The sequence below is a fragment of the Chaetodon auriga genome, chromosome 11 (genome assembly GCF_051107435.1).
Source record: "Chaetodon auriga isolate fChaAug3 chromosome 11, fChaAug3.hap1, whole genome shotgun sequence".
Lineage (NCBI taxonomy): Eukaryota > Metazoa > Chordata > Actinopteri > Chaetodontiformes > Chaetodontidae > Chaetodon > Chaetodon auriga.
In genome coordinates this window covers 10,865,781-10,888,059 of record NC_135084.1, presented here as the reverse complement: position 1 = coordinate 10,888,059, position 22,279 = coordinate 10,865,781, and the positions used below count along the sequence as shown (strand labels likewise).

General features: G+C 44.5%; 2 protein-coding genes across 20 annotated transcripts in view; both read right to left on the bottom strand.

Moving 5' to 3' along the window:
* Positions 1–1,804: 1,804 nt before the first annotated feature.
* Positions 1,805–5,653, bottom strand: ly6pge (lymphocyte antigen 6 family member pge). The gene is made up of 3 exons (XM_076743773.1): positions 5,426–5,653; positions 3,500–3,616; positions 1,805–2,962 (listed from the first exon to the last, which is right to left on the bottom strand). The coding sequence occupies exons 1-3, from the start codon at positions 5,484–5,486 to the stop codon at positions 2,769–2,771; spliced, it is 372 nt and encodes a 123-aa protein (XP_076599888.1). The 5' UTR covers positions 5,487–5,653; the 3' UTR covers positions 1,805–2,768.
* A 609-nt stretch (positions 5,654–6,262) lies between these two features.
* tacc2 (transforming, acidic coiled-coil containing protein 2) overlaps positions 6,263–22,279 on the bottom strand; it is a 50,379-nt gene continuing 34,362 nt past the window's right edge. For 3 of the 19 annotated variants that reach the window (XM_076743193.1, XM_076743177.1, XM_076743191.1), the window contains 17 exons: positions 20,115–20,221; positions 18,211–19,624; positions 17,958–17,993; positions 16,475–16,532; positions 16,162–16,369; positions 15,679–15,728; positions 15,423–15,532; positions 15,010–15,163; positions 14,459–14,605; positions 13,119–13,178; positions 10,869–11,006; positions 10,714–10,790; positions 9,539–9,591; positions 7,998–8,158; positions 7,766–7,872; positions 7,350–7,470; positions 6,263–7,242 (listed from right to left, as the gene is read on the bottom strand). In XM_076743193.1, coding sequence (XP_076599308.1) covers positions 7,177–7,242; positions 7,350–7,470; positions 7,766–7,872; positions 7,998–8,158; positions 9,539–9,591; positions 10,714–10,790; positions 10,869–11,006; positions 13,119–13,178; positions 14,459–14,605; positions 15,010–15,163; positions 15,423–15,532; positions 15,679–15,728; positions 16,162–16,369; positions 16,475–16,532; positions 17,958–17,993; positions 18,211–19,624; positions 20,115–20,221 — 3,067 coding nt within the window. In that variant the 3' untranslated portion in view covers positions 6,263–7,176. The remainder of the gene's footprint in view (positions 7,243–7,349; positions 7,471–7,765; positions 7,873–7,997; positions 8,159–9,538; positions 9,592–10,713; positions 10,791–10,868; positions 11,007–13,118; positions 13,179–14,458; positions 14,606–15,009; positions 15,164–15,422; positions 15,533–15,678; positions 15,729–16,161; positions 16,370–16,474; positions 16,533–17,957; positions 17,994–18,210; positions 19,625–20,114; positions 20,222–22,279) is intronic. The other 16 variants (XM_076743194.1, XM_076743196.1, XM_076743186.1 and 13 more) reach the window with 13 other exon arrangements.

Here is a 22,279-nt window from a genome sequence, read left to right as displayed (position 1 = left end):
TTCTATCCAGTGCCAAAGCTGAACACACTCCACGTTTGATGAATTCTCTCTAATAACAGCCATACACACACACACAGATACACACACGCACAAAAAGGATGATGGATATGTCACTGTGTGAGACATTCAGTGGCATTCACAAGGAGTTAAACCTGTCTGGATTACTTTAGAAACCACTGCAGACGCAAGTTTTCTGCAGCCTTGTTGCTCTTCGCACAGCCTCCCTTAAAGGGCAGCCGGCTCATCCCTTTGATGACTGACGGTGGGATTTGCGGCAATAATGTCCTCAGGTGCCAGAGGATTGGGATTAAACATACTCCAATTTAAACAACAAAGTTACCATGGCGATGACCTTCAGTTTTAGTACAGATAGCATACGTACATGCAGGGAACACAGTGACTGGTGTGATTGTCCACAGATGCTCCAGTTCAGCAGAGGCTTTGGACATGATTGCACTTTCAAATCCTTCATTAAATTATAAACTCTGGCCTAGAATATGTCTCTTGGTGGAGCGTGCACAACAGCCGTGCATCACGGAAACTGCACAGTGCACAAACTGTCCCACTTAAGTGAATCATGACCGTAACACTGTTGAACAGTTTGAATTGAACTACATGCCCTAATAGACAAATTTCAGACACCGCCACCTACACCTCGGGAGCACTTTGACCCCTCGACCCTCCATCAGCCCTTCAAGTTTATGCAAGCCTTCCCCTCCTACCCTAATTAAGGTGAAAAAAGCCTTTCAAATAAAGCTGATGAGGGCTGACGTGGGGCCGCTCCCTTGGCTGTCTGTGGACGTGAGCACCCAGAACCGGCTCCGGTTGAACAGGCCTGGAGACTCACGGTTTGGGGTCAGTGTCTATCCTCCTCCAGGGCAGTCCGTTCACACTCTCACACCTGCCTGTCAAAGGAGAGAGCAGCAGGACGTCAGCAGAGAGGGAGAACAGAGAGTCAGTTAAAGCAAGAAGCAGACAGACAAGGCTTTCATATTTTTAAATAAAGCACAAACCCCAGCAGACGGCAATAAAACAGAACAATTATTATCACTATTGACGCAAGCCAATCTTAGCAGCACCCTTGAGGCGTGGTTGGTCAATATGAATTGCAACACTCTTGTCGATTTGATTGCAGCTGGTGGAGTCAAAAGTGTGCCTAGACTGCCTCACAGTGGACGCTGTGTGAACTACAAGAGCAGACATTCTGGGAAGACGGACTTACATTAAAAACCTCTTATTTGTAATTAATTCTATAACCATAAAATCAACCCCAGATCGAACAATGCAACATGTCTCATAATTTAAAACAATCATCTATTTGATATATCTTTGCTCTATGATGCTGGAAGTTGTATGTCTATAGAGAATATGTGGAGTCAGATCACATAATATTTATACATCATCTTGAAAAAGTGAATTTGATGACAATCCATCCAGTATTTGTACAGATATTTCAGTCTGGACCAAAGTGGTGGAACAACACATCCACATTGTTTTCTCTAAGTCATGCTGCTAGCATGGATAACAAAGATGAGGTGGATCAATCTCACAGCACTGACGGTGTTGAAATAATTTCATACAGCACACACAGAGGCAGTACCAAAAAGACTTTTTATATTGGTGGTATCTATGTTGAATTATGAATGTCAACATTTTTATCACTTGGTCTGTACATGCATTATTAGCTCTTATATTCTACACCATTGAATTCCTTAAATATAGTATATACAGTGGAGAAAGGGTGAACATACCTATTTTCTTTTTCATATATTTTCATACATAATGAGAAATGTACATAAAACAGGTAAAAGAATGCAAAAAGCATTTGAGTGTGTCGTTTGCTCAGACTTATTAAAATAGAGTAATTCTAACATTTTTAAATATGAGTTCCAAGGAAATTCCACAATGAACAGCGTGAAGTTTTGATTTGATTTTTCTATACAATATATACAGAAGCTTCTACTTACAGGCCATCCTCCAGTGCTCAGACTCTGTTTACAAACTCAGTAACTCTCGAATTGACATGCAGTGGATTAACCTCATCACTGTAACGCACCTAGCCATGGGCGTGTAAAAGGCTTATGCGGATTTGCAGTGTGTGAGAAGTGTTTTCTCACCACCTTCCAAAATATCTCACACAGCTCGTCGGATGTGTGATTGACAGGTAGAAGGCTAATGATGTCACGACACACCTGCTGATTGAACCCTTAATGCCATATTTAGCCAAAGGAACATCTGCTGCAGTGCGAGCTGTGCTGAAATACTTTGGCGTATAGAAGAAAGATGCGGTAAAACTTGAACGGTGATTAGTTCTTGTTCCTATTATCCTGCGGTTTCACAGTTTGTGTGCTGAGCATCAAACCTGCACGGTGAAACAGATGAACCCAAACGGCTTCTTTTCCTCTTTAATGTAGGGAGCAAATAATAAATTATCTCTGCCTGTTATTTCAGCACTTCCCTTCGGATCCTCTAGTTATTGGCTTAGTGAAATCCATTGAAAGACGCATCTACTTGAGTACTGCTTAATGGCTTCAATCCAGCATGGTGTGTATAATCCACAGCCACACCAAGCACCTCAAGCTCTTCTATGATGTCTAGGCCTGTGTTTGAATAAATAAGGTAAATCACAGCACAGTGGACTGGCAGTAATGATGACAGCATGTAGTGTGACGTCAGGCAGAGTCGTTTGGCATTTTTGGACGGGATGAGAACAACAGTAGTTGGCGTTTGTGTTGCAGATGGATACTTTTTGGCATGGTGCAGCGTGTCTACTTGAAAAAGCAGTGGAACAGCAGAGGCAGAAACAGCAGCAGATAGTTGAGTCGTGGCAGGCGGGAGGCAAAGCTCGTCACATTGCAGTCATTGCTGTAGCAGCAGTGAACTCTGACACCTGGAGCTCTGTAGCCCTGGCTGTTTGCCTGACTGCAGAAAGACTTGTAGGAGCATGACTTCATCACCCCACCTGACAATCGGACAGAAATAGAAGTCAGTTACACTGGTTTAGCAGCAGTCTCACATGGACCTACCAATATAGACTTGATTAAACTTATTCCAGTAATAAAACTGCTCTGGCTGACTGGCTATTAAACTTCAGTCTTGTTTATTGTTAATTTGTGATTTTGTCTGGTTGTCACTGTGGATGTCCAGTGTACAGGATAATGGTCTCTGCTGTTGCTCCACCTTTTGAAAATTAATATATATTTCATGTGCAGGCTAGAATTAAACTGAGTTAACTTCATTTTGTGAAGAGGAGTCGTCTCGATGCCAGGAACACATGATGTCCTAATTAAGGATATTGATTGAATGGGAGTAGCAAAGCTCTTCATTTCCTTAAAAGCCTCAGACCCCCTGCTGACTGAGATGTGCCTCCAGACAGCAGCCTGTCCTCTGCTAAGCACACACGTCCTCACATACAGATACAAACACAGTTTTATGTGTCTTTGCTGTTGGTAGAAAAATAAGTAGAAAGAGGGCTAGTAAAAGAAAGGCTTGGACTCACTGTCATGGCCCACCACCACAGCACAGGCGTCAGAGTAGCTGGGACAAGATTTGGAGCCTTGCTGGTTGCAGTCGTCATTATTGGAGCCCATGCAGGTATAACATCGCAGAGCTTCACCTGAAGGAAGCAGGTGAGGGGAAGAATGGATGAAGCATACATAAAACCACTGAATTCCAAGATGAGAAACTGTGCTTAATGGCAGGGAAGACAAACCAGACCAAGTTGTCACTGGAGCACATTGAAAGCAAATTACAGTACCATGGTTTTGAAATGCAGCCTTATGAAATTCTTAGACTGACCTGATGTTATTGCATCAGTGGGAACTGCTTGTAATGCGACTGCAGGATCTTCCGCCAAATATCCCAGTGATAGTGAAAAAAAAGCCCTGCGTCACATGCATCGACTTCTTCAAAAGTGCAAAATAGGCTACTTAAACCTGCTGATGTTTCTGCTGCCTTGTTTGTCCTTTAAAAACCAATATTCAGACTTTAGTTCAAGTGATTATTAAGACAGCCAGCTGCAGCTGCTCTGACACAATAAAGACTGAAGTACATTGTGACGAGCTCTTGCACTCAAGCTAATTTAGTCACACTCATCCATTTATCAGAAGTTCTGGTCCATTGTTAATTAAGATCAAGCAATGCCTGTAAGGGCCTCAACTGTGGATATTTTTAACCTTTATTAACACAGGATCTATGGCTGAGATGAGCATGTTCACACAAGCTCTGTGAATTCACATATGGGCGGCAGTGAGAGTAAAGCGACGAGAGAGCACTAATTACTCACTTCCTTCATGCAAATCTTCCCAAAATCGAGCAAATTATTAAGCAAGTGCTCTGAGGTTGAAAAAAACAACAACATCTGTCTAACTTCCAGCGAAAGCTTCAGGAGCCCAGTTCAGCACGTAAAGCACACGTCTTTCTAAAGCTCTCCGGAGGAATGAGGAGCTATTTGAGAACTAGCTGACCTTTGAAATATCATTTTAACGCTTCCTTTTGAAAAGCCTTCATCCGTCTCCTAAATTCTAAACTGGCTCTTCAGAAACAGCCTTCAATGCTGCTTCCTAAGAGGATCAAACAGAGCTGGACTTATAGGAATCACTGACAGCTTCAAACATCCTTTGTAGCAGCATATCTCTTGTCTTGGCCATCAAAATAACCTGCTTCCACCCCCGGACTGGTCTTTCATCATGCACCTATGATGGCAGGACGGCGGTAAAGAAATAATCAAACCAGCCAATCATCTTCACGAGACTGAGTAATACATCGCTGACATGTCAGACTGTGATCCCTATTACTGATAAAAGCACAACTTTAACAGCAAAGCAATGAAAACAACAACGACGAATCTGAGTAGTGGGTCTCATTCCTCTGCTTCATATGTGCCCCCCTGGATGTTGACATGGCACGACAAATGCCCCCTGCTGTTTGTAGATGACCCCAGTCTATCCCCCACAGCACAGCTGCTCTACACACATGCTGTAAGTATTAGCCTGCAGGCCTATTAAGAGATTAGCTGCTGGGATTGCATGTTAGTTACAGAGGAGGAGGAAAGACTGACGGGAGACACAATTAGCAGGGAAAATCACAGCAATTAGCAAACTTGACATTAAACAAAGTGTCGTTATTAGGTCTAACTGGAAAATAATCTTATTAGAGTTATAAAAGGTGCAGGAAAAATAAAGATAGCTGTAGTGTTGGAAACTCAAAAGCTCTCAACAGGTTCCTGCCTCTCAGGAGGAGACTGGAAGACAGAAAAATAACAAATACCAACTGTTTTTAAAAAAGGAGAAGAACACCTGAGGGTAGATACCAGCCAAGTCCAAATGACAGGTGGACAGAGGCTAGAGCAGAGATCTAAAGGCGGGGAGGATGAAGCTGAAGATAGGAAAAGGAAGGTTATAATAAAGAAAAACCAAGTCCTTACTGTTGGTCGCTAGCAGAAGGAGAGAGAGCAGGAGCAGCGGACAGTACTGGACAGCGCTCATGGTGCTGGTGGTCCTCGGTCGTCCTGATCACACAATGAAAAGCAGGTTGTTTGGTCCTAAAGCCTCCTGAGCTTAATCTGAGCTATCAGATGAGCTGATATCCCCTCCTGGACTGGTGAGTGCCAGCCCCTCCACTGGGGCCCACAGCTCTGCGTTGAGGAGGAGAGTCGTAGAGTAGAAAGAGCAGTAGAGTTCTGCTGCACCTTTCACCTTAAAGGCTTCTGCACTCTGGCCACACCCATCTTGTCCCTGTGCCCACTTGGTCCAGACCTTACATCACCCTGCTGCACCGGGACTGATCACTGACTCACCTCTGAAGTTTGACTGACGTCTAAAGTTGCAAATCAGTGGGAAAAAAGACATACTTTAAGTGATTTTTCCAAACAAGATGATGTGATCCTGGTCTGGACGTTTGCATTCATGCTGCTAGAAGCTTGATTTTCAACTACTCATCCATTACTTTCAATGATTTATTTCAACCTCCCCGCTTGCTTTCTAACTAGTTTTCACACACTCAGTCATAACACTTGCTGTGAATGCAGTCAGCGAGTTTATTCTGGCAATAAATATACTCAAGATCAGCCTCACAGCAATTTAACACATTAGCAAAATCACCTGCATTTGTGAATGCTGTTTCCTCAGTCAGACTGGACATAGCACAATGTCAAAAAGTCCTACTCAAATCTTAGAGCTGATTCATCATTGGTCATGCCACATCCTCTGACTTTCAGTGGAAAAACACGTTATGTGGGTAAAGAAGCGGAGTGAACCCAGTGTGCTGTATTGCCATCTTTTATTGCACTTTGTAAGCAGATGCTGTACAGTGGCTGTGCAGAGAAGTTATTCCTCAGTGTGACGACGACCATAGCAGGACGAGGACAAATCCATCCAAAATTAAATTACTCCTGGTCACAACTGAATACAGTCACGATTAGTTTGCTTTATATCAAAATAAAATCCAAAAAAATAGTCCCACGATTTCATCGAGACAGCTATGACAAGTATGACAAATATCTACAAGGTTACATGAGGGAGGCGGGCTGAGGATGACGGGATAACTATCAAAAATGCAGACGAGTCGTTTTCGTATTTGGAATTTCCTACAGCATATACACACATTGACATTACAAGTTCTTCTTTCTCTCACATGCAGTAAGCTATTGTGATAGTTTGTGTTCTCTTAGTGGTGTATCAACGTTTTATGAATGAATCTACATCTCTGTTACTCGTTTTAAAAGCCTTTCTCTCGTATTAAGAGGAGACAACGACAGGAGCGGGTAAACAGTCTTCTCCCTCAGCGGCTGTCATGGCAACATCATTATAGATAATTTAACCCACAAACGACACTCTCGCTTTTCTCATTATCATACACACACTCTCTCTCTCTCACACGCACGCAGACACACTCATTAGTGATATGATACATTTTCTAAAACTTTAAACCAGACCCCTGATACAGTACGATACACTGACACATCAAAAATGTACAGAGTGATTAAGAGGAAGCGGCTCCTGTGGATCCTGTATGCACAAAGTCAGTAGGAAATTTAACCCCAAGACCGCTTTGGCCTTCGATGTCCATCTGTCCTTGAAAGCCTGGTAAATAACAGTGATCCGCTTCAATCTCGCAGTAGCTTTTCCACAACCACCCCTCTTCTCTGTGAGATTTGGCCTCGGCGTGGTGTGGTCGCTAACTCCTCCCCATCTTGGCGATCAGCTCGTCACAGATCTTCGTCAACTCCTCGATCTCTTTGTTCTGTGAAGCAGTTGTTAAAATTACGATACATGTACTTTGCTCACATGGACAATTGTTTTTACATCTTGTACACCCCAGGACTCTGTTAGCGAGGAACTCTGACTGACCTTTTGCTCCAAGGTGCGCTCCAGAGACTCCACCTTCATCTGCTCCTTCCTCACACTGGCCTGGTGGGCGGCGTGCTCTTGCTTGGCCTTGGCCCGCACCTGAGCTATCTCTGAATTAGCCCTGGAGACACACGAGTGATACAATGAGAGTCCAGTCACCTCTCCATGATCCCCTTCAGCATGGAAAGTCTTATGAAAGCATAACCCGGCCTCTGCAAAGCCAATAGAGAATTAATCTTGCCAAGAAATTGATGAATATTCTGTAGAAACAGGTAATTATATTGGCCAGCATCCAAACATATTTCAGCTGGGCGTTGAGGTATTGTGTAGTTAGTGCATGGTGGTGTTTTCCCTTTGGGGAAAATAACACTGTCATGGTGGAATGAACACGAGGTAATGAGAGTGCGTACACTCACTTGTCTAGTTTCTCCTCTGCATGAATCTTCAGGGCTTGATAGCGCTGCTCCTCCTTACGGACCCTGGACAGATACTCCTGAGCGCATTTCTTCAGAACCTCTTCATTCTGAATGGATGGAGAAATGTTTTAATTACATGCCATGAGGGTTGTCAAGCTAAGTTTTAGGTGACTCACAAGGCCAGTCATGCTGAAAACACTCATTAGTTGTGAATAATTTGTGTGTTAGTCACCTTGCGGAAGCCCTCCAGTACATCCTTCATCTTCTCATAACGTCTGAAGAGGTCGGCTAGAGACTTTTCCACAGAGTTGAGGTCGGCCAAGGCCTGGTCCTTCTCCATGATCAGCTGCTGGATGGTGTGGTGGGAGAGAGACTTCTCTTTCTGGTCATCCTCTGATGGACACACACAAATATGCTAGAGATCAGATCATCAGAGTTTGTTGTAGAGGGCACACATACTGTTTAACGACCTACACCAACACGCATACAGACAAACACTTTATTTCTGACAATATATCACAATGGATTTGTGGGATAGTATGATTTAACAGCATTTTATACAACACTACATGAGAATATCTGATAAACCAGTGTAGCATGCAAACAAAAACACTCAACAATGGGGAAATCAAAGAGCCCTGAACCATAGAGACAGAGCTGACAGCTGGTTTGCTTTCAGCGCCATCTAAACCCTTCAGTGTTTCATGACAAAGCTCCGACAGTGCTTCAGCCCCCTTCCAGCTTTCTCTTTCCTTTCCTGTCCAGGCTTAGATGACCAACCTGCTTAGCTCATTAATTCTGCATGAATGGTTTTCACCACCATTTACAGTACAGAAGCAAAATGCAGATGTCCATAAAAAGGTTTCCTGTGTGTCTGTAAGTCTAAAATTTGCATAATGTTGTACTTATCAGCAACTGAGGGATTACACAAAAATACAGACAGCTGACTTTCACGCTTTAAAAACAAAATGCAGTGTCTCAGACGTACAGGATGAAATGAAACAAAACAAACAAATGTCATTGGACGGGATGAAGAAAGCGAGCACAGCGGCTCCCCTCTCTGACGGACGGATGGAGGGATGCGAGCTGAAACAAACAAAGTGAAGGACGATCCTGTGTTACTCACCTGGCATGCCTGTCAGGGTTATCAAATAGTGAGGGGCAAAGATGGGAGCAGAACAGAAAAGAAGGGACCGTGTTAAGTCAAGCTGGGAGGGCAAGACGTGAGAGAGCCGAGTGTTAGACAGAGGCAGAGACAGACTGTTCCATTTTCGTGATGGTGCTTTAATGAGAGTAAGAAATGAAATTAGCGACAGCGGCGAAAATCTAATTTTCAGGAATGTCCAGAGGTGGATGAGAGGTGAGAGCAGGAGTAATGCAGAGAGTGAACCTGCAGCGGAATTTAATGAGTTCCAGAGAAGCTGGACACGAGTGGCCCAATGTGAGCCACCCCCCGTTGCGATGACGTCAGGATTCAGTTCATATTAATCAAACAGGAGCGCTAGCACATAGCAAAAGCTGGCTTGTGTTAGAGGGTAAAAATAAATTTGAAAATAAAAAATACTTAACTCTCTGAAGACAGTGGTGATGGAGTAGGGCACAGAAAGACCTTAGATAGTATGTGCTGCTCCGTTTGCAAATAATCAAGCGCAGCAAAAAGTAGTGGCAGAGGTTGGTGAACAAAAGCTGTTGGTTGAAATTAAAATTCACGTGTACTGAAAAGACAGAGGGTCCCGTAACCTGTGACCGATGCCTGGGCTTTGTATTGAACACGGAACTCACCTATCATCTGTGCAATCGTCTTCTCATACTCAGCAACAATTCTCCTACGGATGAAAAGGATCATTAGTATTTGGATGGGGTTACATCAGTATGACAAATAATTTCAACATACACATGTCTCCAAAAAAAAAAGTCCTTATTGTATAAAATTCATATATTATCTCCATTTAAACAGAGGATTTGTTTCTACGTCAGTCTTTCTGCTTGTTGGTTCACTAGTAAGATGTCTGAACATCTAGCTGGAATTCGGTGGATATTAGACAGCTGTGGAGGTGGCACTTCGGCCAAACAATTTGTCCTTTTGGTCATTTAACATTGCTGCTGGAGACATCTGATATTACAAAGTCCAGGCTGAGTGAAAAATATGCTGCTTTGAGATATGTTGTTTGCCATTTGTTTCTAAGTGCCCTAAACTATCATCAGCTTTGTATTTTCTTAATTTATCTGCCATGTGCACCCAGTTTCTATCTGAGTCTTGCTGTTCCCCCTACACTCCAAGCCAAGGACCAGCAGGGACCAATAGGAAGCCTTGTTTGGGGAAAAGCAGGTTGCTAGAGGTAAGAGGATTGATTAGCCATGCCTCCCCTTTAGCCTCTTAGCCCCTCCTTATCCTGAGCCCAATCAGTCAAATGAAGTAAGCTGTGTCTTATCCACAATAACTGAGCTGTGGCCAGCTGGACCCACACCCACCACCTGCTGACAGAAAACAAGGTTTCAGTACTGCATATCTCTGTCACCTTGAACCCCAACTAGCAGCCATTTGCCGGACATACATGGATCATCTGTAGATGGATGATGTAGTTAATCCAAGTTTTGACTTGTTGTCAGGCAGTTGATGGTTTGTAATCCAAATGACAGCAGTTTAAAGCTCATAACACATTTTCTCTTAACTTTTTCTAAAACTTACACGTATCATATAAACCACAATTATTCCTCTTTTCTCCACCACTGACACTCATGCTGATAGCAAGACTCAGATGGACTTCTTTAACTGGCTCGCCACTCCGCAGTTAACTAAGGCTTTGGCTGACAGTTTAAGCGGGATAAACCAACTGACAGGTTCCCATTTAACAGAATCACACGGAGGTGTTAAATCCATGCTGTGGTGTACAGGTGAGACTTCACAGTGTGGTGTAAGTGATGTCACCCAAGGTGCTGCTTCATACCTCATCTCCACCACTTCCTGTCGGCTGTCCTCATACTTCCTCTGCCACTCCAGCACTTCTTTCTCCTTTGTCACAATCTGAGGAGGGTGACAAATTGTTAAATAAAGCGTGAAGTGAAGTTAATGACTTATAGAATAAAAGAAACTTTGGGGCACCTCCTCTCGCGCAATTCCCAGCGAGTGGTCCAGCTCTCTGGGCAGGTGGGGACTCTCCCCTTCGATGTAGCTGGTGGTCCTGGTGTACAGCGAGGTCTTGGACACTGCGCTCTCGATGGGAGATGACACGTCTCTGTGCTGCTTCCAGGAGCCAATGGAGAGGATGGCGAGGAAAGGAAACATAACCAATTATGAACTGGACTGAGCTACATGTGAGACACCCTCAACCTCGGGCCCACACGCACAGCCTCATCAGGACTCCTGAACCAAATCGCAAGGCAGCATCAAACTGCATCAAAATGTACCACACAGCAAAATCAATATGTAAATGAGGCAGGCCAGTGATGTTCCTGAAGACTTGGTCAGCTGCCACATGATTGGATGGAACAGTCTTCATAGCCACAGTATTAGCCAAGTGATTTGGCTGATGCTGCCCCCAGCTGAGCGGTCATGATCACCTGCTCATCGCAGTAGCTTGAATGTGATTGGGTCCAGGCAAGGCAGAGGGAAAGGAGGGCAGCAAGGACTGCATCATATACAGGAGACGGAGGATTGGGTAGCAGACAGGGCAGCATTAGAAATAGATGTTAGTCTCATGTTAAAGCTTATTCCAACATAATAATCTTACCTGTTGTGGCTTGACTCATTAGTGTTTACTGTATGCTGTTGCAACATTTGCTGAATTCTTTTACAATTACAAAGACTCATTACAAAGCATCGGACTTTGAATATCATGTTGAGATGTTCTTGGAGACGCTATAAACCAAAGCATATATACATGTGCTCATGTAACCACTGCAACCAATGACAATACTCTACCAACAACTCCTCTTCACACAAAACATCACATCAAAATGTAAAAACAATCCTCATCCTTGTACCATTTTTGGTCCCCTAAAACTGCTATGAAAGGGATTTAGTCATCCTTGGGGGAGATGGATTACGGGAGGATTTGATGAAATGGTGGAGGCTCACAGGGGACAAGTAGACTGAGATCCACTAATATGTGGAAAAGAGAGTGAAGTGTTTGGTCTGGCTGAAGCGGTAATTCCATTATTGCACTAAAGGTAAGACTGGGCAAGTTTAGGAAACCACGGACCTCTTTCAGTTTTTAGTCAGGTGCTGATAGGGCTCACCCTCCCACTTCACTGAGCTTTAAACAGAACCTTTAAGTACATCAACCCAAAACTGTCCTGTGGTGCAACGACTCATAGTGGCTTTTACTTAAAGCTCTGTCTTACAGGGAAAATCCTCCCGAAAATCCACATAAAATGTCAGTACCATAATTTGGAAAAAAGTAGAATAAAACATGTGCTATGCTGAATAATAATGTGCTTTCCTCTGTGGGTATATGTCTGCTGCTGCTTTTGACGGCTTGAGTCCCAGAAACAAACCACTACCATCATGCCCCAGGTTTGCTGTATGTCTTGATTTTCTAAGTAATAATAATCTGCCGAAACAAACCTCTGCTTTAAATGGCTCCAAAGTCTTGGAGCTTGCCTGCTTTGCCTGGTTGGTTATTCAGCCTTGTACAAAAAGCACCCAGACCAGATCATCGTGGATCACATGTCAAGTAAACTGCAAACATTTTAGCCTCGCTTGCAGGAGAGTGAGAAGCAAGAATCACATAGACTTACTAAACTACTTAATGAAAGCAAAAAAAAAGGGGGCAAATTGAAGACACGAGTTGAAGCCACAAGACAAACGTTACGTCAAACACAAAAATAACCCAGACTAGAGGAGAGATACTACATGTCACTGCGGGAAACACAACTGGGAAAAGTTTGCTCACAGGGACAAAGTACAGCTGCGGTAGGTAAAAAAATGTAGGGACCTTGAAAAAAAAAAGGTCTCAGACTTCTGGACTTCTGGGGTCTACAGGAATTTACAGTGCAGTCTGCAAATATTTGGACAATTATTTTGGCCCTGTACTCCAGCACGAGGAGGGTAAAATGCTGAGTTTGAGCTCTAATTTGAAGGTATTTAAACCCAAACTGGGTAAACAGTGCAGGGATTACAGCCCTACAGTTTTCCTGCACTATATAAAAACTGGGGCTACTATGCATTAAACCGCTGTGATTCCTACACTCTTAACCAGTGTAGAAGTGAAGTCAGCACTTAAGCCTCATAGTCATTTCAAACTGAGTGTGCTGGTGCACTGAGCTAAAAACAATGAAAAAAGTCTTTATGACCAAACACTTGGAGCGCACTGTAGGGGGACAGATTACAGGGGTGTAATGTTACTCTTACTTTGAGTAAGGGTGAACCGTTGATATTCCACCGCCGAGTGCTGGGTTTCTTAAGTCGAGACTGTAAAATGCGTGGGACAACAGCATGAGACATGGAGGGAAGGAGGACCGGGAAGAGCATGCCCTGCTCTAAATCTTACGAGAGTTTTTCCACTGACCATCAAGAAAAGCAAGTGATCTCACTACTCTTAAGTTTAGGCACGAGCCTTTCCAGCACAAGTCCTCCAACTAGTGAAAGTTCTACCTAAAATTCCAAACAAACTGAATCTAAGACCTACCTGATATGTCTGTTAGTGCTGTTAGTCTGGGAAAAGGACCAAATCACAAAACAAGAATGTGACTGGGATTTAGGATGATGATAGCAAAGCGTCAACAAATACATCTGGGAGAGTTATAACCATATAACTCCTCAGCTGCTGCTATTAAGTTTAGTTTGAGACTTTCCCAGTCACATTCATGCTCATGTAAGCCTCTCATGAACAGGCAACATGCATGTTGCCCAACATGCACAATAAAGGCAGGGGACTAAGGAGGCACAGCACTCCGTTCCCGAGGAGTCAACCTGGACGAGCTCGCTGCTAGTTGGGGTGGGAGCTGGACGCAGTAAAGCCATGTTAGAGATTTCACATGTGGGGACTGCAGAGGAGGCAGGACTGCGGATGTAGTGGTGCAGCCACCATGTTGATAAGGCCATGAGTTCACAGTCACACTCAAAATGGTGTGTTTAGGGGGAGGGATGGGCAGGCTGAGACACACTCATGCACGCACACGTGCATCTCTCACACGCACACGCACGCTTTTCCATCATCCCACATTCGAGCATCTTTCCTCTTACACACACACACTTGCATACAGCAGGTGCAGGACTCAACGCAGTACCTGGGGGGTTACAGTAGAGAGGGAGGGGCACTGAGAGATGTTTTTGGCTACCTGCAGAGCCTCTATCCTCAGGGCAGCAAGCACCAGCTCCTCCTGGGCCGCGCACATGGTGGGTGGGTGGGGGGGTGGGGATTGATGGATTTCAGGGGGTAAGGAAGGGGGGGTGGCGGCCCAAGGATGAGAGAGCAAAGGGAAAACATATATAAACTTGAGTTGAGCACACACACTTGCTGTCTACATTTCACACTGAAATTCACACATCAGCTACAAAACTGCAACTTAGGTATAAGGAGGAAAAGAATGGGAAAATGAAAAGGCAGGATGTAGTCAGGTGACACGATGGAAATAACGTTCATACAAAGAAGACACACACACAATCACATATCAGGGACACAAAAGGGCCACCAGAGGCAAGGCCTAGAAGGTTCATCAACAGGGGTCATGTGTGGTCTGTCAACACACCTGTAGTTTTTGGGCGAATGCGGTGGGGTTGGTCTCAGCCAGGTCAGGCTCCAGGTACTGCAGGGGGTCATCACACTCAGACAGCCTGTCTAACAGGGGCATGGCCATAGCTGGAGCGGGGGCCTCCACGGGGCCCTGGCTAGGGGGCTACAGGGGCACCGGGAGGAGTAGGCAGAGGGCAGGGAGGAGGGCAGGGGTCAGCATGGCAAAGCAAGCGCTGAGTGTTTGAGTGGCAGCATTGGGAGTTAAGTCACTGAGCTCAAGTTGGGAACCTAGTGTGGCGTACTGGCTATGTGTCATCAGTGACAAGGCTTTAGTGAGAATAACTATGACTGACGCGGCTCATGTTGGACGGCCAAGTCACAGCCTACACTATAGCACGTGCAGTGTGGCACTCCCCCACTTGTGACTAAACAATGACATAATGTGAATGTGAAAATCAAAACTGACAGATTCTTCTCATGGTGACAAGACACAGAAATGATATTGATTTCTTTCCACAACATATATGACAACTGCTCACTGAATCTTTAAAAAGGCATTCGGCTCACCTGCTCGTCCCTCTCTGTGCTTTGTGTTCGGCTGAGTGCGTCACTTTCTCTCTTCCTGCCCTTGTCTCCAGCAGAGCCCTCGGGACCAGGCCGGGAGTTGAGCACCGGTGTCTTCATACCTGCTGTTATCTGGGCCTCCATCTCCTCAAAACTTCTGCACAGTGAGAGGAAGAGAGGGAAGGACATGGTAGGTAATATAACGTGTATGATGGATGAGTGTTAATGTAAAATGTTATCGGAGGAGCTGATCTGCATGCATCACACACTCCAAATCATTATGATTTAAAATGAGCAAATTAGACATACCAATGAAGCACTGAAAATCACACTGTAGGACTTCCTTTACAGTGAACAGATGATGTAACTACACATATTTAACAAACACAGGAGAGTAGTAGTATAGTGTGTTTTACCCTGTGCAGGGGGAGCTGGGCTCAGATCCATGTGCACACGTGTTCTTGCTTAAGTTGTCCGAAACTGAGTCCAACTTCAGGTACAATGATGGCTTCTTCACAGACAGTGGCTAAATGACACACAAGAGAATTAAGCACAAACTGTCTGAAATCTAATTTTACTTTGGTTTTTATATTACATATCAAATATATGTAAAACATACCAGAATAAATACACAAAGCAATACAAATTCTTTGAATAACAGCAGATACTCACAGGCGAAGAGGAGCCAATCTTCTCCATGTACTCAATTTCATAGTCTTGCACTGGCACAGAAAGACATAGCAAAGTTTTAGATGCAGAGGAACAAATAGAGAAACATTTCAGCCAGTGAGCTCGGGACTGATGCGATCAGAAGCTGAGGCAAGGCTGTCTGTTCGGTATTTCATGTCTGACCCAGATGAGCTGAGCCACACAGCCTCTGGGAGGAGGTGGCTCTTCTGGAGGTCAGAGGGCAGTAGAGAACTGGGCCAGCAGGCTTATTTCATTGCCACAGCAAAAAAATCAATAATGTTGCTGGATGAATGAAGAGTAAAGTGGCTGATTGTTGTACATGACGGTTTATCCGAACATAAGCTCTGAATTTCCTTTGAGCACCACCTGTCTGTGGTATGCTTTGATCTCTGTTAGCTTTTATTTGGACACAGGTGGCTGGAGGTACAAAGAGGACTCCTAGAGAGGCAGACAGCTAAGCCTCACCTGGAGCCTGATGAGGAAGACTGTTCTCATTTACAAAGGACGTAAGGTCACACGGCTGAGGGAAGTCTTGTTGGTCAGAGTTCAAATCTGCATCCGTGTCGTGCAGGGCTGCCCACTTATGACTGGTGGAGGAGGCCAGCTTCTCCTCGTCGGTGGCGTGGTCGTCCTGTGGGTGGAGGGAGGCAGGTTCGTCTGCAGGTGTAAGATCCTGCAACGCAAAGAAGGTGGCAGTGACTGAGTTGGATGGAAGAAGGAGAAACACAGGCAGGCAAAAGTGAGAAAGATGTACAGATATGGAGAATTAAGTACGCACCTGGGATGGGTCAGACAATGGGGATTTCTTTGGCGACCTCTTCACTCTGAAAGTATTACTGAGAAAGAGGAAAACAGTCAGTCATTGAGATCCAGAGTCACTCAGCACCTTCAGTAAACAGCTCTTCATTACATCAACATTCACTGCCTAACACCAACAGATGTGTATTGCTACATATCTCAAACGTGTATAGTCACACATGCTAAAATGTGAAACTGGTTGGGTACGTCTGCTTTTGCATAAAATCGTGACATAATTTGCATGGAGCAGCATTATCATATGTGTAACAGACTTACTGTGGCCTATTGTGTGGCTGAAATGAAACAGTGAAATGTCTGTGAAGAGGGTTGAATCTATAGTTAGTAACTGCATGGTGGTTACTGTTCACACATGTCAACAAATGACAGAGATCCTAGAGATGAATGTATTTGGTAATGTAGTAGTTTAACTGTTAGTGGAAGGTTTTTACTTTTGTTACTAAGTTCTTAATTTACAGATCACATAGAGCATGGATTCTCAGAGGGTTTATAAGAACTGGGAGTCCTTACAAAAACTTTCTTTACTGAATGTCACATCGTGTTTTATCCTTTAAATTTAATGAAAAAGACATATCTGATAAAGCTGAGCTGGTGCTTACTTTAGTCTGTAAAATCTCTGCACCCTGACACAAATAAACATTTTTAGGCCCAGTGTTTAACATTGTGGGAAAATGGCCAAAAAATCTCTCTCTTACATTATTGTTTAATCATTATTATAAAGGTTTAGCTTTTTCAGCGGTGAACACAAGAGAGAGCACAAACACCTCCTTTGTTACACACAGTGTGTCGTAAACAAACATGTATCTGAAAGAAAGATATTCAGTCAGCTTCAGTAGAGAAAGGTAATGCAGCATTTAAACATACAACAGAATTTGCTCCAATATTTACACTTTTTTTGTAAAGTGCTGATAGAAAAACTATTACAATCCATTTAAAATGTTTTTAAGAGCGACTGCTAAAGGAAACAACACAACAAACTCAATAACACATCTCAATGTGTTGCGTTTGTCTTCTTCATTCAACAGCAACTCATTGAGCACTGTAGCACTGACCTCTATTGGTAGAGGGTCTCAAGGCCAAACGTGAGGTCACATGGCACCTCTGTGCACCATGCTGTATAGCACTAGATACTGTAGCTCTACAAGTAGAATTTCCAGCCTGCGTGTAGTAAATCTATTCAAGAGTTACTACACGCTTTGGCACTTTCATGTATGGGATATTATCATACATAGTACACAATTTTAAACGAAACTGAAAACATGTATCCTCAAGTTAAAATAGGCAGGATTAAAAAAGTTTAAATGAATAGTTTGATCATGGGTACGAGGGATTGTGATGTTTCTGTTAATAGGAAAAGGCACAACAGGGCAGCGTGCTGCTTAAAGAGGAGCCACGTGGAATTAAGGGTCAAAATGGGTGGATGGTTGTATTGTCCCTGTACTTACAACAGACAACAAAGAGAAGACACACCCTTGGACTTCCTGTGACATATGGGAATACACAGACACAGGTGACAGAGAGACAGACAGGACACTGGCATAATAAACAAGAGGACCACATACAAACACAGACTAGTCTGAAAAAAAAAATCCCTCACCAACAGAGACACAGACATTCCTACATGTCAATATAATGTTCTGCAAGTGAGTGTGGACTCTCCCATAAATGTATGGTCCTGTGGTAATAGACTGAACTTACGATTTAATGGGAGTTTTCTTCTTCTTGGCAGGCTTGTTCTGATTTTGGTCCTCCAGTTCCCCGATGTTGTCATTGTCATTTTCATTGTCATAGTCATTGGATGACAGTTCAAAGGAGGCAGAGGCCTTAGGAGGGGAGTTGGCCATCCTATTTGAGGATTTGAAAGGGTCTATGGAGTCATCAAAGTTATTGGGGTCAAAACTATAAGATGGCCTGGACAGTTTGGGGGAGTTGCTGATACATTTCTTGGAAGAAAATGGATTGAAGTTCGGATCGTCCCACTTGTCAGGCTCAACGTTGTAAGATACCTTAGGGACAGGGATTTCCTCCTCGTTGCCATTGTGGGTTGCTGGAGGTTGGTTGTCCAGCTGCTCCGTCTGTGCTGGAGGGGCCTTCTTCAGCCCCAGCTTTGGTTTCCTAAGAGGCATCTTGCCACCGGGCTTCTTGCCCACTTTCTTGGGTGGGGGAGAGGCCTGGTGTGATGCCTCACCGCTCTCCTCAGAGTAATCAAACTCCAGCCTTACTGACTGACGTTTGGGGATGATGGGTTGCTCTTCAGGGTTGGTGATAGGCTCTTCAAGAGGAGCCGGAGGACACGGCTCCACAGCAGAGACACAGGGACTCTCTGGAGGGATTGCAATGGGACCACACAGAGGACCTTTACGACCCAGATCTGGAGAATTGGGAATTTTACTACCTCCAGTATTGAAAGGGTCTATGTTTTCAAAATTATCTGGATCCCATTTGTAGGAGCTACTTGGGGGAATGGGGGACTCGTCTTTGCTTGTTGGACTACCAGGGTGAGGGGCCTCCTCCTGGCACAAAGGTAAGGCCGGGATGACAAGGCTCTCCTCTTGGCTGGTATGATTGTTCTCCTCTGGCAGAGGAGGAGGAGTCTCCACACGGCTCTTCCTGGCCCTTCGGAGGGTTCCTCCAGGGCTCGGAGTTGCAGATCCTCCCTCTGCTTCCTCCTGAGCCTGGACAGGGTTGGCAGTTCTAGGCTTTGCCCGCTTCTTGATCTCCGGGGTGCTGCTGGATGAGGCTGGCCTTGGACTCTCTGGGTTTGAGTTCTGTCTGAGAAGAGGCTTCTTCTTCAAAGACCCAGGACGGACTTTCTTAGGCCTATGGAGTGTTCCTGGAGCACTCTCAGTGCCCACACTGAAGGATTCAGAATGTGGACGGAAGCCTCCGACTGCTGATCCATCCAACAGACCAGCAGTGTCTAGTTCTCCTCCCTGGAGACTGAGTGAACGTGTCAGAGCGTGAGTTGTTGAATCTGTGGCAAAAACGTCAATGTTGTAGGTGCCACTGGCTGCTATGGGCTTGTCCTCATCAAAAACAATGGAGAGTGAACGGCAGGGTGGCTCGTCTGAAGCCAAGTCAGAGGTAGGATCACTGACTGAGGTGTCTGCTACTGCAAAAGATGGAGAGACATAACATAAAAAAGGTTGAATTCAGATGCTTAAAAGCTGAAATCAAAAAGTTAAATTTGGATTTATTATATATTTTATCTGGTGCGGGGGTGAGATGCAACCTTCTTGGTGTGATCAAGAAGCCTGCATGGAGATACAAGCTGCAGCTTCTGACACATCCAATTATTGAGATGAATGTGCTATAAATAATTCAATCAGAGTTTCTCAGGTGGACAAAATCCATGAGAAATAACCACATGTGTGAGAGAGACTGAACTGATTGGTCAGCCTTTCCTAGAATCCCAAAAGACTTGTGCAGTGGAGATGCTTGTCTCAGCAAACAAAGATGGGAAATACTGCTTCATTCCACTAGATGGTGCAACAAGACTTTGCTTTACCTGCTTTTTAATGGTAATGTAAGAGAGTGTCTTACTGTACAATAGCTAAGCCCACATTATGGCATGATTCCTTTATAATGAAAAATAACAATACCTTTGTCACTGGATGGTAGTTGCTGAGTTTGGGGCTCTATAGGAGAAACAGCCTTCACTGGAGTTGTGGATTCAGGGGTTTCAAAAGCTCCATCAGAGTCTGAGCTCCTGTAACAAAAGATAAGGACATATTAAGTCCAGACTGCTGTTAATCAGACTCACTTGACCTGTAATGACTCTGGTTACTGCATCAGGGCAACTGACATTGACGTCATGTGAGGGTGAGCTAAAATTCTCTCCTTCAGACACATCACACCACAAGGAATATATTTATTTCTCAAGTAAGCAGTTCTGAAATCATTCTTCAGTGCGGTATATATGGTTATTATACTATCACACAGATTCACTATGGGCAGTATTTTGGAACGGGCTTCAGGTAGAAAGGGCGGTGAGCGACATTCCCTGTGGCGTGTATGGGTTTTAAAAAGCCCCAGGCTGGTATGTGCTCCTGTTTAATTGTTTGTAGACCTTTAATGGCTACAAATGAAAATGCTGAATCTGCAGTAAGGACACAGATACTGACACATCTGAGACACAGAATTATGCCACCACAACACACAAATGCAATACCCATACACACATGAGACCACCTCAGAGATCTAAAGATATCACGGCTGTGAAATGGATAGAGACGGACTGCGCCAAAAACAGAGAAATGACCAATTTCTGCATGACAATAGGTTGTAAATAGCAACATCCTAAGAATAAGCAATATTGATTGCTCTTCCACAGCATCATACACACACACAGTCAAGCTCACCAGACAACCTGATTACCAAGCTCCATGCTCCGTTGGTCAATACATTATCTGACGGTATGGGGACCCAGCCTCCCATCCTGTCTCACCTCTGTCTGACCGGTCCCCCAGCAGCCCCGATCATGTTGTCATGACGTGAGCCCCAGGAGAGACGCCAGAGGAGCCCAAGAGCCGGATCAGAGCCCGGGCTGTCCTCGTCTCCTGCCCCTCCCAGCAGTGTGTCCCAGCCCCAGCGAGCCCACTGCAGTGGAGACAGAGCCTGCCACGCACTCACTGCCATGGCTGCCGGCGGGCTGCACCTCTCCGCACCACGATGCTACAGCCTGAGACACAGGTAGACGCCCACTGCCTCTTCCTCAGATGATGACTAAGACCACCAGATCAAACCTCTTTGCCTTCTGCTCTTTTTCTCTATAGTCTAATATCCAGCTCTCTTTGTTTCCAATCTACAATCTCAGTCCTTTCACGTTGCTTCTCGTCATCTGTAGCCTTATCAGTCCGTCTCCACTCCTCCCCAGTAAGAGATGATGCCTCCCAATCTAAATGAGACTGGCTGCAGGAGCCCACCTCCTGCATACTGTATATTCTGGCACTCTCTCTCTCTCCCTCCCTCTTTCCCAGCCTTCATCCCTCCACTTTTCACCCTCCCTCTACCTCTCTCTTGCTCCTGAACCACGTTGCTGTATTGTAGTCTACTGCCCACCAGCTGAATCTGTTGTGATAAAGCCTGTCCATTACTTACACTAGCACTGCATCTGACATATATTTCCTGTCATTGTGTCCTTTTTTGTGTCCTAAATTTTGCATTTTTGGTCAATGCGAAGACACACCCAGATTTTTCTCTACAAACCCAGGTCATTTTCACATGCTCTGAAACTGATGAAACATATATTCTGATTACTACTGAGACCTGGGAAGGTGAGAGATGAGGACCCCCACAGCTAAATGACCCCTCCAAGTCTATACACTATACACTATACACATCTAGCCAATCTAAAGCGATTCACCTCAAGGCATTGCTGTAGCCATTCAGCAACCTGTGAGGGTTCTTTATCACAGACACACACAAACACGGAGCAAGCCTGAAGCATGAAAGACAATGGGGTGCTGCTGATACACCATCTATCCGTCAGTATGGCCAATATGGCCGATGCAACTGAAATTTAAAGCTGGGACATTCGTGTCTATAGAGGAGGCTGGTAATAAATGGTTTTTACTGTCATAGCCAATATGGTCAATATCCCTGGGGTCACATCACAGCAGTGACAGAGGCTCCTCTTTGCCAACAATATGGCAGGAATAACATTCTACTTACACTGTAATGTGCTCCACTGACAAATCTAAACAATTCATCAGGCTGCACAAAAACACCACACACAGCATGTTAAAGTTACAACATGGTATAAAAG